This window comes from Stomoxys calcitrans, chromosome 5 (genome assembly GCF_963082655.1).
Source record: "Stomoxys calcitrans chromosome 5, idStoCalc2.1, whole genome shotgun sequence".
Taxonomy (NCBI): Eukaryota; Metazoa; Arthropoda; class Insecta; order Diptera; family Muscidae; genus Stomoxys; species Stomoxys calcitrans.
In genome coordinates, this window is record NC_081556.1 from 8,181,810 (window position 1) to 8,196,444 (window position 14,635).

Sequence of the window (14,635 nt, forward strand, 5' to 3'; positions counted from 1 at the left end):
GGGTCTTAAGCCCGTAACAGGCGCATTTATTACCTGATTTCGCTGAAATTGGAAAAACTTAGTTGTCTCAAGCCCCCACCGACATCCGACTTAAATATGTTTCAGATCGGGCCATATTTACATATATCTGCCATATAGACCGATCTGCCGATTTTGGGTCTTAAGCCCATAAAAGGCCCAATTATTACCCGATTTCGCTGAAATTTGAAATGGAAAGTTGTTTTAAGCCGCCCGACATCGATCAAAATATGATTCTGATTGGACTATATTTAGATATAGCTGCCATATATACCATTAAGCCCATAAAATTACCCGATTTCGGTGAAATTGGAAACTCTTAGTTGTCTCAAGCTTTCCGACATACAACTTAAATATGGTACAGATCGGATCATATTTAGATATTGCTGCCAGATAGACGGATGTGGCGATTAAAGGTCTTGAGCCCACAAAAGCCTCATTTATTACCCGATTTTGCAGGAATTTGATACAGTGCCAGGTATTAAGCCTCCCGTTATCCAACCAGCACAGGGTCCAGATTAGAACTGGCAAACTATTGATAATCGCAACTTTCGGTATTTTCGATAGTTTAATAATAAATATCGATAGTATCGATACCATCGTTATTTTCCCATATCGTGTATTTCAAACGATCAAATGAGAACTAAAAATCAGGAAATCGATTTATTTGGAAGCAATATCAATGCACAGACCAAATAAAGCCAAGATTAATAAAGTCAGGGTTCGAATCCTGGCGAGACCATCAGAAAAAAATTTAAGTGGTGGTTTTCCCCACCTAATGTTGGCAACATTTGTGAGGTACTATGCCATGTAAAACTCTCTCTTCAAAGAGGTGTCGCACTGCGGCACGCCGTTCGGACTCGGCTATAAAAAGGAGGCCCCTTATCATTGAGCTTAAACTTGAATCGGGCTGCACTCATTGATATATGAGAAGTTTGCCCCCGGTTCCTTAATGGAATGTTCATGGGCATAATTGGCAATTTTTTAATAAAGTCAGTTGGAAGTCGTGAAAGAAATCATTGTAACAAACTTTAGCCTAATCGAATGAAAATTGCGCCCTCTATAGGGGCCAATGCATATTAAGGGATATCATTTTTTGGGTTGCCCAAAAAGTAATTGCGGATTTTTTAAAAGAAAGTAAATGAACTTTAATCAAATGCACTTTTTTTCTAAAGCAAGCTAAAAGTAACAGCTGATAACTGACAGAAGAAAGAATGGAATTACAGAGTCACAAGCTGTGAAAAAATTTGTCAACGCCGACTATATGAAAAATCCGCAATTACTTTTTGGGCAACTAAATAGTTTGATTTGCAAAAAATTTTACTTTTCCCATAGAATCGGAAAAATATCACTCGATATTTAGTCAAATAATTAAATATCGATAGTGTCATCGATATTTTGCCATCTCTAGTCCAGATCAGACAAAATTAGATATAGCTGCCATATGGACCGATCTTCCAATTTGGGGTCTTGATCCCATAAAAAGCGGATTTCTTGCCGTATAAAAGTTCTCGGGACCTCAATCAAATATGATGCAGATCAGCCTCGAAAAGCCTATCACAATGGATATGGTAGTGGAGTTGTTATAAAAGAGAATGGTTAATTTATTCATTGTGGTGGAACCAAAGTTCGGTACGGCATATTTTTCTGACAGATTTCTCCATTTGAGAGGATTTTGGGTATTTTTGTAAAATTTTTTATTCCCAACACCACAGGATGGGGGTATACTAATCCAGTCATTCCGTTTGTAACACCTCTAAATATTCGTCTAAAGTATGTATATTCATGATCGTCTCGATGTTCTGATTCGAAATAGCCATGTCCGTCCGTCCATTCGTCTGTCGAAATCACGATAGCGGTCGAACGCGTAAAGCTAGACGCTTGAAATTTTTCATTCTTTTTTCTTTAAATTTTTTTTGTTTTCTCATTTTATTTTTCCAATTATATTTAGTCTGATTTTAGTTGTTTTTTTTTAATTTATTATTTTCTCATCATAATTTAATATTTTCTGATTTTATGCACTCCCATATAAGTCATAATAGAAAATTATTATTTTTTTATTACATATTTTTATGTTAAACAAATCGGACTGCACTCACTGATATGAGAGAAGTGTTCCCTGTTCCAAAATGGAATGTTCATGGGAATTTAGTAGTATTTGTAAGTTCCCAAAATTCTCCCGCCATGCTTCAAGGGCACTTTAGTTTTATTGAAAATAAAAATTTCCTCTTACATATGAATTTCATTAGAATTTAATAACGACATCAAACTAGCATGGTAATTTTATTTTAATTGTTTGAAAAAATTTAACGCATTTTTGTTACAACTCCAAGTCTATTTTGCTTATGTGTCTATAATAAAATTATATTTTAATTAGTAAGTTCGACCACCATATGCATAGCTGAAGTGGGTGTATTCAACTCTAACACAAAGTGGCTTTGTTTTTGTTTGTTAGCCAACTTGTGTTTCTAAGCTAATTTCATTAAATTTTTGTACAATGTTTACATACCATTTTCTAAAACAATATCCATCCATAGGGTGGCAGGCGATGGGATAGCTGATTTAACAATAATTTAATTTTTCAATTGAAATATAATGAATGTTTTTTTTAAACAAACATAGTTAAATTATTTTGTGCTTATAACCAAAAAAATTTAATATTTTTAATTATATTGATAATGGGTGAATTTGTTCAATAAACATATATTTTTGGGGAAGATAGTAAGTAATAGCGAGTTATGTTCGGCCGAATAAATACTGCAGCTTTCATTGGCTTAAAATGTGAAATCGGAAGTTCGGTTTATATGGCAGCTATATCAGGTTGTTGTTGTTGTTGTTGTAGCAGTTTATTGTGTACTATCTTTCGTCTGCTTGATTCTGTTGAGTGTCAAGACCCAGGAACTCCGCGACTAAGATGGGGTGCGTCCACAGGGATCTGGGTCTGAGTCGAGTGGGTCTGGCCGGGCAGTTAAACAGGTGACGTGTATCGTGCGGTCCCTGGTTACAGTCGGGACATACATCTTGCACGTCGGCATCAATCCTAGCTCTGTGGGAATTGAGGCGGCTGCATCTGCCGGAACGTAATTGAGCCAGAATCACTCTGGTTTGCCGGGGGAGGTCGATTTCTTCGGGTGCAATGGGTGGCGGTCGTACTCCAAGGACTACATTCACCCGGTAGCCATTTAACGCGTCTGCTACCGTGTCTGCATGAATGTTGTTCAGACCCGCTTGATATGCCGCTTGATCTAGAGGTTCTCTCTTGTAGCGCTGGACCTCACGCTCTAGATCATGTAGATCTACCTTAAGGCTTCTGGGCGGTGGGTATCTATCCACAAGATGATGATTTGGATGATTTCTGCGATAACAGCCCAAAAGGTATTGCTTAGACAGCATGTAGTTATGTCTTCGCACTGGTAGGATCTTTGTCTCCTGGTGGAGGTGGTCCACATGAGAACTAAGGAGGCAGCCCGTCGCAGTTCGGAGGGCGGCATTCTGACAGATCTGAATATTATTCCACTGCGTGTCACAAAGCTGACGTGACCACACTGGCGCTGCATAACTTACCACAGACCGGCCAATTGCTTTGTACGTGGTCAACAAGGTTTCTTTGTCTGCACCCCAAGTGCTGCCAGCGAGTGACTTGAGGACCTTGTTTCTACTTTTGACTTTATTGCAGATTGCTGTGGCATGTGGGGAGAAAGTGTAGGAGCTGTCAAATGTGACGCCAAGTATTTTGGGACACTTGATGGTCGGAATCAATTCTCCATCGACCATCACAGTCAGCTCAGAATTCACCTCACGCGTATTTGTAGTGAACAGTGTGGCTGAAGATTTGGTGGCGGATATCTTCAGATTTCTTGCAGCGAAATATGAGGCAAGCTCGTTGAGGTAGACGTTCAACCTATCGCAGATGTCATCAATGGGTGGGGGGCCTGATGCCAAGATCGTACAGTCGTCCGCATATGATACGATCTCTATGCCGTCTGGAGGAGGTGGGATGGAGGAAAGGTAGAGGTTAAACAGAGCCGGAGATATCACCCCGCCTTGGGGAACTCCCTGTTTCACTCTACGGTGTTTTGACTTCTTATCCCTAAATTCCACAAATGACTGGCGGCCACACAGATAATTCGCGACCCAACGTTTAAGGCCTGGCTGGAGGGACGTGTTGGCGATGTCCTCAAATAATTTGGCATGGCTGACCGTGTCGAATGCCTTCGATAGGTCCAATGCCACGAGGACCGTCCTATCACATGGCCTGGGTTGATTGAAGCCACGGCAAATGTGTGTGGTGATGGCATGCAAAGCTGTTGTTGTGCTGTGCAGTCTCCGAAATCCGTGTTGATGCTCGGCGAATGGAAATTCTCCTACGAGGCTCGGGAGGAGTAATGCCTCAAGCGTCTTAGCCACTGGTGAGAGAAGGGAGATCGGTCTGTACGACTCCCCCAAACTCGAGTCTTTACCAGGCTTCAGTAGCGGGATCACTCTGCCCATTTTCCAGACATCGGGAACTATAAGAGTGTTCAATGACAGGTTAAGGACAGTGGTAAGGTACTCAACTCCAGGTAAATCCAGATTCTTCAGCATCAATGTAGAGATTCCGTCGGGGCCCAACGCCTTGGAAGATTTGGCGCCACGGATGACATTCGTAACTTCGCCCACGGTAAATTGTGATGGCTGTTCATCGGCTCGGAGACCACGAATACGGCGAATGGCTCTCCTCCTTGCCCTGTCTCTCTCGGGATGCACGATAAATTGACGGTTGAACAACCTGGCGCATCTCTTCGGATCAGTCACGGTTAACTCGCCAAAAGTGACTGAGGTCCTGTCGTCCCGTCTACCGGGGTTCGAGAGAGACTTAACAGTGGCCCACAATTTGCCTGCACCGGTGCCTAAGTTACATTGCTCCAAGTGTTCCAGCCACAAATTCCGCTTATGTTCGTTGACTACCCTGTTTATTTCCAGATTCAGCTCGCTGATTCTGGGGTTAGCGGGGTCCATAGCACGAATCCCATCACGCTCGTCTGCGAGTACCACTGCTTGCGCCGGGAAATTGGGTCGCACTTGCGGTATTCGACCGGCTGGTATAAAGCGAGCGGCTGCTGCGTTGATGATGTCTCGGAATTTCCTCTCGGCCACAAGCACATCAGAGGGGGGTGGCAGTTCATTGAAGCGGCGATTGGTATACTCTCTGAAGCCGGTCCAATTGGCCTTCTTATAGTTGATGAACGTTCGGCGCTCAGAGGTTATGAAGTCGGGTGGTCGGTCGATGGTGAGGATTATGGGGAGGTGGTCTGACCCCAAAGAGATGACGGCTTGCCAGGATACGTCACTCAGGAGATCAGGGGATGCGATTGAGATGTCTGGCGAGCTGCTGCACCTCCTCGTAATCCTAGTGGGGGCATCCTCATTCACCGTGCAAAACGTGGAGCTATCTATCTGCTCTGCCAAAGCTATGCCACGCTGGTCGTTGCCTAGGGGAGAATGCCATGACGAGTGATGTGCATTGAAATCCCCCAGAACCAGACGACTATGGCCAGATAGCAACCCACTTATGTCGGGGCTGTAGGCCTGGCCATTAATCGGGACACAGCTGCCAACCGGCGGTATATACACGTTGTATATCTCTATCTCGGCAGTACCAGACTTGACTGCTACCCCCATACATTCCATGTATGGGTCACTAGCGTCAAGCGCAGGCGAGATAGGTCTATACTGCACGGAATGGTGTATAACGAAGGCCAATCCCCCACCTCCATTCCTTGAGCGATCCTTACGTAGCACATTGTAGCCGTGACAACTGTGCAAGCTGCAGGTGTTAGTCAGCTTTGTCTCCTGGATCGCTGCGACCGATATGCTCTTCCGACTCATAAAATCCACAATCTCATCAATCTTGCCTCGCAGTCCATTGCAGTTTAACTGCAGGAACGATACATTTCCCGACACTGGCCTGGCAATAGTAGGGCTAGGGTGCTGTCTTTGCATAAATTGACGTACGGGAGAGGTCGGGGGGGTCACATAGTCCGACGACGAGGACGCCGAAGGCGACGACGGCGACGCTTGTGACCCACTGCTGGCTGTGTTCGCACAGCACCTAGCGACATAGCCAGTATGACTATACTCCCGTAGCGAAGTTAGGCCAGAGCAAGAACGGAAATGTACCCACTCCAAGCACCTGTTACACCTCACCGACACTGACCGATGATGAAGGCGGTTCTGGCAAACGGAACAGAACCAGGGTCCGGGGTTCTTTTCAATCCCGGCACGGACCAAAAGCATACGGAGAAGGCACTCCGGGATGTGCCTCTCCCATGACGAAAAAAGACGAACACGTACACTGAGGCGGCAGCCCTTGCCGATGAAGATTCCATCGGGTCAATCCGGTACGTACAACCGGCTGCCATGGGATTGTATATGTGCTATATCAGGTAATACACCGATATGGATCATACTGAGCAAGAATGTTGAAAATCATAATAGAACATTGCTTGCAAAATTTCAGCCAAATCGGATTATAACCAAGGCTTCTGGGAGCTCAGGAAATCAAATCGAAGGACCATTTTATGTGTGATGTATAACCAAATATGAACCGATTTTGCCCATTTGTAATCACCAACAGCCTACATCAACATGAAGTATATGTGCAAAATTTCAACTGAATATCGTTACACATTTGATGGATATCTAGATTTCTACAGATGGATGGACGGACATGGCTAGTTCGACCCAGAAAGTCTCGCCGATCAGGAATATATGTACCTTATGGGGTCGCAGATTAATATTTCGAGGTTCTACAAACGAAATGACTTAGTATACCTACAATTCTATGGTGGTGGATATAAAAAAATCAATCCTTAAAAAATGTCATGAATATCGATCCAACATAATTGTGCTACAGCCTTATAAGTATGAGGGTGTGATACATTTGTAAGGGGATTATATCTTAATCTGAACCAATTTGGACCAAATTCAGCACCCAAGCTAATGATAGATGAAAACATTGTTCAAAATTTCAAAACGATTGATTGATATGACCAAAACCTTATACAACCCCCATATAAACAGTTATCTCAAATCTGCTTCTTGAGTCTGTAGAGGTCGCCATTTTTTCAGATTTGATATTTTGCTTGATATCTTCCGATATGATCTCCAACATGCATGCCAAGAATAGTCCAAGTCGGCTATTGGGGGCTAATATGAAATCTTCCGTTCATCCGACTGTTGAAAATACGCTACTTTCATAAAAAAAATTTTGATATAGAGTGGAAACTTTGCGCAGATTATTTTTTTTAGGTTAAGTTCAAAGAAGACCCATATCGGACTATATCTTTTAATAGCCCCTATATAGACCGAACTTTTGATTTAAGATCTTGGGCCGTTACAATGAAATTTTAATGGTTTGCGGTCGAATCGAACCTATGACAAATGTTTTGTATCGTTTGGATAAAACAATGTTTGAATTTTGTTGGCATATAGGCTGGTCTCCCGATTTAGAATACTGGTCCCGTAAAATGTCAATTCATTATCCAATTTCGCTGTTCGCAATTTCGTTAACAAAAATGCAAATTTTGCCCATGAACATTCCACTAAGGAACAGGGGCAAACTTCCTAAACGGCTCCTCGATATCTGCTCCAAATATAGTCCAGATCGGACTACAAATGGATATTTATCTCCTGACTTGAGTCACCAACTGGTGTAAACTAATCGGGTCACCGATTTCTGATTCCAAGCTTTGTCTTTAAATGTTTTCTTTAGTGTTTATATCCGACCTCTGGGTCGGGCCTCTGTCTTCCGACTTCTATCTTCTACTTCTATTCGAATTTTAATCCTGACCTCTCTTCGATTTTTTTAAACTGACCTCTGATTTCTATATTTCTCATCGACATATGAGTTAGACTTCTGTCCACGAATACCATTTTCGACCTCAAGTTTCGAGTTTTGTGTCCTAAGTTTGCCTCCGACCAATGTCTCTGAGTGTCATTCCATTGTGTCTCCGACTTGTGTCTACAACTTGTGTCTCCGACTTATTTATCCGATTTTTGTCTCCGACTTATTTCTACGACGTAAGTCTTCGACTAGTGTTTAAGACAAATGTCTACGAATTATGTATCCGACTTGTGTCTCTCCGACTTGTGTCTTCGACTTGTGTCTCTCCGACTTGTGTCTCTCCGACTTGTGTCTTCGACTTGTGTCTCTCCGACTTGTGTCTCTCCGACTTGTGTCTCTCCGACTTGTGTCTCTCCGACTTGTGTCTCTCCGACTTGTGTCTTCGACTTGTGTCTCTCCGACTTGTGTCTCTCCGACTTGTGTCTCTCCGACTTGTGTCTCTCCGACTTGTGTCGCTCCGACTTGTGTCTCTCCGACTTGTGTCTCTCCGACTTGTGTCTCTCCGACTTGTGTCTCTCCGACTTGTGTCTCTCCGACTTGTGTCTCTCCGATATGTGTCTCTCCGACTTGTGTCTCTCCGACTTGTGTCTCTCCGACTTGTGTCTCTCCGATTTGTGTCTCTCCGACTTGTGTCTCTCCGACTTGTGTCTCTCCGACTTGTGTCTCTCCGACTTGTGTCTCTCCGACTTGTGTCTCTCCGACTTGTGTCTCTCCGACTTGTGTCTCTCCGACTTGTGTCTCCCCGACTTGTGTCTCCCCGACTTGTGTCTCTCCGACTTGTGTCTCTCCGACTTGTGTCTCTCCGACTTGTGTCTCTCCGACTTGTGTCTCTCCGACTTGTGTCTCTCCGACTTGTGTCTCTCCGACTTGTGTCTCTCCGACTTGTGTCTCTCCGACTTGTGTCTCTCCGACTTGTGTCTCTCCGACTTGTGTCTCTCCGACTTGTGTCTCTCCGACTTGTGTCTCTCCGACTTGTGTCTCTCCGACTTGTGTCTCCCCGACTTGTGTCTCCGACTTGTGTCTTCGACTTGTGTCTCTGACTTGTGTCGCTGACTTGTGTCTACAATTGCATATCTCCGCCTAATGTCTTCGATTTTATGTCTCCGATTCTATGTCTACGATTTATGTCTTCGACTTATGTCTTCGACTTATGTCTTCGACTTATGTCTTCGACTTATGTCTTCGACTTATGTCTTCGACTTACGTCTACGACTTATGTCTCCGTGATATGTCGCCGACGCATGTCTCCGAATTGTGCCTCCGACTAGTATTTCCGACTTGTGCCTCCGACTCCGACTTGTGACTCCGATTTTGTGTCTCCGACTTATGTCTACGTCTCATGTCTCCGTGATATATCGCCGACGCATGTCTCCGAATTGTGTTTTCGACTGGTGCCTCCGACTGGTGTCTCCGACTTGTAACTCCGATTTTGTCTCCGACTTATGTCTACGACTTATGTCTATGACTTATGTCTACTACATATGTCTATGACTTATATCTACCACTTAATGTCTCAGATTCTTGTATCCCATTAGTGTGTCTGATTAAAATCTCTAATCAATATCTCCGGGATATGTCTCAGATTTATAGCTCTGACCTTCATTCCCTACTTTGGAAACGGTCTTCTATATCTGAACAGTGTTTCCCATTCCGTGCACGATTTTTGTCTTTCCCACAGAGATGGAAACTCCAAGTTCCAGCCCTTGTGGTGTTCATATTTATCACGCGCCAGATTTTTGGCTGCTGGCTCCTCCATCATTGACATCTGTCTCCGAATTCTCCACGTTTTTAAATATATTTTCCAAAACTTATCTCTATACTTTATCACCTAACTAGCTAATGCTGCATGGCAATTGGAAGGACAATTTTCCTTCCAGTCATTCATTCAGATATTTTGGGTTTTTATTAGTTTTCTATTAGAACCCATGTGATTTATTTTATAATTGTTGTATCCTTTGCCACCTTATAGCATGTCAATTAAAATCAATTCTCTCCTAATTATCAACTTGTCATGTTGTAATTAATGTTTGTTGTTTTCCAAGACTTTTAATTGATTTCTAAGATACCCCAAACTTTAAGCCATAATAATAATTATAATTGATTATACGTGGAAAATATATGAATAAGTTAATAAGCATACACTTAAAGGAATGTTTGAAAATTGATATCAAAGCTAGAAAAAGAATCCAAGCTCATAAAATCGCTTTCTAATATTATAAAGAGTTTTAAAAGTCTTTGTATAAAATATATGGAATTTGACTTAGGTTTATTAGGTTATCTGAGAGAATAATCATGTGAGAGAACACTAATCTGAGAGAACACGTATCTGAGGGAACACTCATTTGGGGGAACACTCATCTAAGAGAACATTCAAATGATAAAATACTCTTCTCAGAGAAAATCCTATAAGAAATTGTTCAGAGAACATACAATTGAGAGAATATTCTTCTAAGAGAACACTCATGTGGAAAAATAGTTATCTGAGAGTATAATCATATGAGTGAAGACTCATCTGAGGGAAGGATCCTGTGAGAAAGTATTCATCTGAAAAAACACTCATCTGAGAGATCACTCATATGATAGCATACTAATGTGACAGAAAATCCTTTGAGAAAATACTCATCTGGGGGAACATTCATTTGAGAGAACATTCATACACTCATATGAAAAATACTTATCTAAGAGTATAATCACATGAGAGAAGACTCATCTAAGGGAAGGATCCTTTAAGAAAGTATTCATCTGAGAGAACACTCATCTGAAAAACACTCATCTTAGAGAACATTCATCTGAGAGAACATTCATCTGAGAGAACATTCATCTGAGAGAACACTCATCTAAAGAATACTCATTTAGAGAACATTAAGATGATAGCATTCTCATGTGACAGGAAATTCTTTGAGAAAATATTCATCTGGGAGAACGTTCTTCTGAGAGAACCCTCATCTAAAAGAACTCTCATATGGAAAAATACTTATCTGATAATACCATTATATGAAAGAAGACTCATCTAAGAGAAGGATTCAATGAGAAAATATTCTTCTGAATTCTGTGAGAACACTCATTTGAGACAACACTCATCTGAGAGAACACTCATCTGGAGAACACTCATCAGGAGAACACTTATCTGGAGAACACTCAAATGGTAGTATACTCATGGGACAGAAAATTCCCATTGAGAAAATATTCATCTGGGAGATCATTCATTTCAGAGAACATTCTTCTGAGCGAACACTCATATAAAAAATACTTATCTGAGAGCATAATCATATGAGAGAAGACTCTTCTAAAGGACAGATTATATGAGAAAATATTCATCTGAGAGAATACTCATCTGAGAGAATACTCATCTGAGAGAATACTCATCTGAGAGAATACTCATCTGAGAGAATACTCAACTAAGACGACACTCGTAGGAGAAGATACTCATCTGAGAAAGTACTCATCTGAAAGAATCCTAATCTGAGACAACTCCCCGAGAGAAAAATCGTCTAAAAGAACAATCACCTGAGAAAATATAAACCTGAGTGAATGCTCATCTTTGAAAAATCTTTTCTGAAAGAAAAATCATATGAAATCATTTGGGAGTATTTGGGAAAATACTCATCTGAGAGAAAACCCATATGAGAGCATTTTCATCTGAGAGAACAATCATTTTCTTTCAGAGAACATTGAACCAAGAGAGCAATCATTTGATAGAAAACTCATTTTAGAGAATTCACATCTGCGAGAAAACTCATCTGAAAGAACAATCATATAAGAAAATACTCATCTGAGAGAACATTAATTTGGAAAAACACTCATCTGAGAGAATACTCTTATGAGAGTATTTTCATCTCATTTTTTTTTCTTTTTTTCTGAGAGAACAATCATCTAAAAGAACAATCATTTTAGAGAACACTAATTTGAAAGAAGATTCGTCTGAGAGAACACTCACCTGAGGGAACAATCATAAAAAAATACTCATCTGAGAGACACTCATCTTAGGGAATTTTTTCAAAATACTCATTTGAAAGAATACTCATATGAGAGCATTTTCATCGGAGAGAACACTCATTTTCTTCCAGAGAACTTTCATCTGAGAGAACATTGAACCAAGAGAGCAATCATTTGATAGAAAACTCGTTTTAGAGAATACTCAAATGCGAGAAAACGCATCTGAGAAAACAATCATACAAGAGTATACTTGTCTGAGAAAACACTCGTTTAGGATAATACTCATCTAAGAGAATACTCATATAAGAGAAATTTCATCTGAGAGAACACTCATTTTTTTGAGAGAACATTCTTTTGAGGGGATCAATCATCTAAAGGAACAAACATTTGAGAGAACACTCATTTGGATGAACATTCTTCTGAGAGAACACTCACCTGAGGGAACAATCATATAAGAGAATACTCATCTGAGAGAAACCTCATCTTAGAGAATTCTTTTCTGAGAGAAAAAATCATCCGAGAGAACACTCATTTGGAAATATACTCTTCTAAAAGAATACTCATATGAGAGCATTTTCATTACAGGGAACACTCATTTTTTTCAAGAAAACTTTCTTCTGAAAAAACAATCATCTAAGAGAGCAATCATTTAAGAGAACACTCCTTTTTTGAGAATACGTCTGCGAGAAAACTCATATGAGAGAAGAATCATACAAGAGAATACTCATCTGAAAGAACACTCGTTTGGGAAAATAAGCATCTGAGAGAACCTTCATCCAAGCGAAAAATCGTCTAAAAGAACAATCACCTGAGAGAACATAAATCTGAGTGAACGCTCATCTTAGAAAATTTTTGTCTGAGAGAAAAATCATATGAGAACACTCATTTTGGAAAATACTCATTTGAAAGAATACTCATACGGGAGCATTTTCATCGAAGAGAACACTCATTTTCTTTAAGAGAACTTTCTTCTGAGAGAACAATCATCTAAGAGAACTCTCCTATTTGAGAATACACATCTGCGAGAAAACTCATGTGAGAGAAGAATCATATAAGAGAATACTTATCTGAAAAAATACTCGTTTGGAGAAATACTTATCTGAGAGAATACTCATATGAAAGAATTTTCATGTGAGAGAACACAAATATTTTTTTTTTTGAGAGAACAGTCACTCATTTGAAAGAAGATTCTTTTGAGAGAAAACTCAGCTGAGGGAACAATCGTTTCTATGAGAGAACACTCATATGAGAGAACACTCATATGAGAAAACACTCATATGAGAGAACACTCATATGAGAGAACACTCATATGAGAGAACACTCATATGAGAGAACACTCATATGAGAGAACACTCATATGAGAGAACACTCATCTGAGAGAACTATCATCTCTTCAGAGAAACATTTTAGAAACACTCCCAGAACTGTTTGATCTTCTTTAAAACATTTTATTTTGGTAACCCTAATCCAAGGCCAATAGGTGTTTGTTTGCTATCAACATCTCCTTTATATTTCAGAGTGTATTAAAACAATTGAAACTCCAATTTACCGTCGTTTTTTTTCCAACTCATGTGAAAAACGCCACGAAAGCTCAACAAAATCAATAACACCATGTTTGTGCTTAGCAGCTAGACAGAAGCTTTACACAAAATCACAAGTATCCATTACACTCTCCTTGTTAATAAAACTCTTCCTGTCCCCAATTAATTGAAAAATAATGAAATGTTGAAAAGAAAGCAGTACTTCTTACTCTCTTCACCCCTCCCCCCCTCGCAATGAAAAGTATAATTAATTGTTATTTGATGACCTACCTTTGGCCTTAATCTATGTTGGGGGGGCGCTGAAAAAAAATCAATAACAATTAATGGTGAATATCAAATGCCTGCTTTCTTTCCAAAGTTCATGGTCTTTGAAACAGTGCAAGCGCTCACGGTACGAATCAGTCAAAATAAATGGTTTTCACATGCCAACAGGTCTTAAAAGCTGCAAAGGGGGGCAGGAAGAAGAAGTTATTTCTGGTATTCATTGCTCATTGTCTGTTATGATACATCGAGGAGGAGTTGCAAGGGATAACTTCGGGTATATGTCAACAGTTTAAGTGCACGTGGAGTAGCTGGGAAAGAAAAACTTGATTGTTCGGGGAGAAATATTGAAGAAAATTGTATGGAAATTAGTAGCTACCATGCCATATTCTTGGAAAAATTAATTCGATGTTGACTTTGATAAATTAAAAGCCATTGCCAAGCAAAAGATGAAGAACACTAAGGAAGAAGTCGATTATTAGGGTTAGGTTAGGTAAGGTTGAAAAGAGAGCGAGTTTAGTAAACCAGTAACCAGTCTTTTCGGGCTCTAAATACTGAAAAATAACCTCGAAAAAGAACATCCAAGTCGGGAGTTCCTTTGTGGGGATTCGATAATTAATTTTAGTGATATATTGTATCTCGATATCATTTTTATGCTATACCAAATGTCCCTTTAGTACCCTGTTTTTAATTACGCTCACCAAAATCAAGAATCTTATATATAAAAATCAATTTGTGTTTGTTTGTCAGTTTGTTTGTTTGTTTGTTTGTTTGTTTGTTTGTTTGTTTGTTTGTTTGTTTGTTTGTTTGTTTGTTTGTTTGTATGTTTGTGTGTTCCTTTTAGACTCAGAAACGGCTGAACCAATTTTCTTGAAATTTTCACAGATGGTGCATAATGATCCCGTGGTGAAAATAGGGTACAACATTTTTTGATATCCGAAGGGGGGCGGACCCTCCCCCTTACCCTAATTTTCAGAAACGCCTGATCTCGGAG

At 40.4% G+C, this 14,635-nt stretch overlaps 2 protein-coding genes across 2 annotated transcripts in view; both read left to right on the top strand.

Annotated features, from left to right (window-relative positions):
- The window catches only part of LOC106085562 (uncharacterized), a 380,981-nt gene that overhangs the window by 17,963 nt on the left and 348,383 nt on the right, over window positions 1-14,635 (top strand). The window lies entirely within an intron of this gene.
- Window positions 8,108-8,956, top strand: LOC131997687 (keratin-associated protein 10-4-like). Its single transcript, XM_059368928.1, has one exon. The coding sequence runs from the start codon at window positions 8,108-8,110 to the stop codon at window positions 8,954-8,956; it is 849 nt and encodes a 282-aa protein (XP_059224911.1).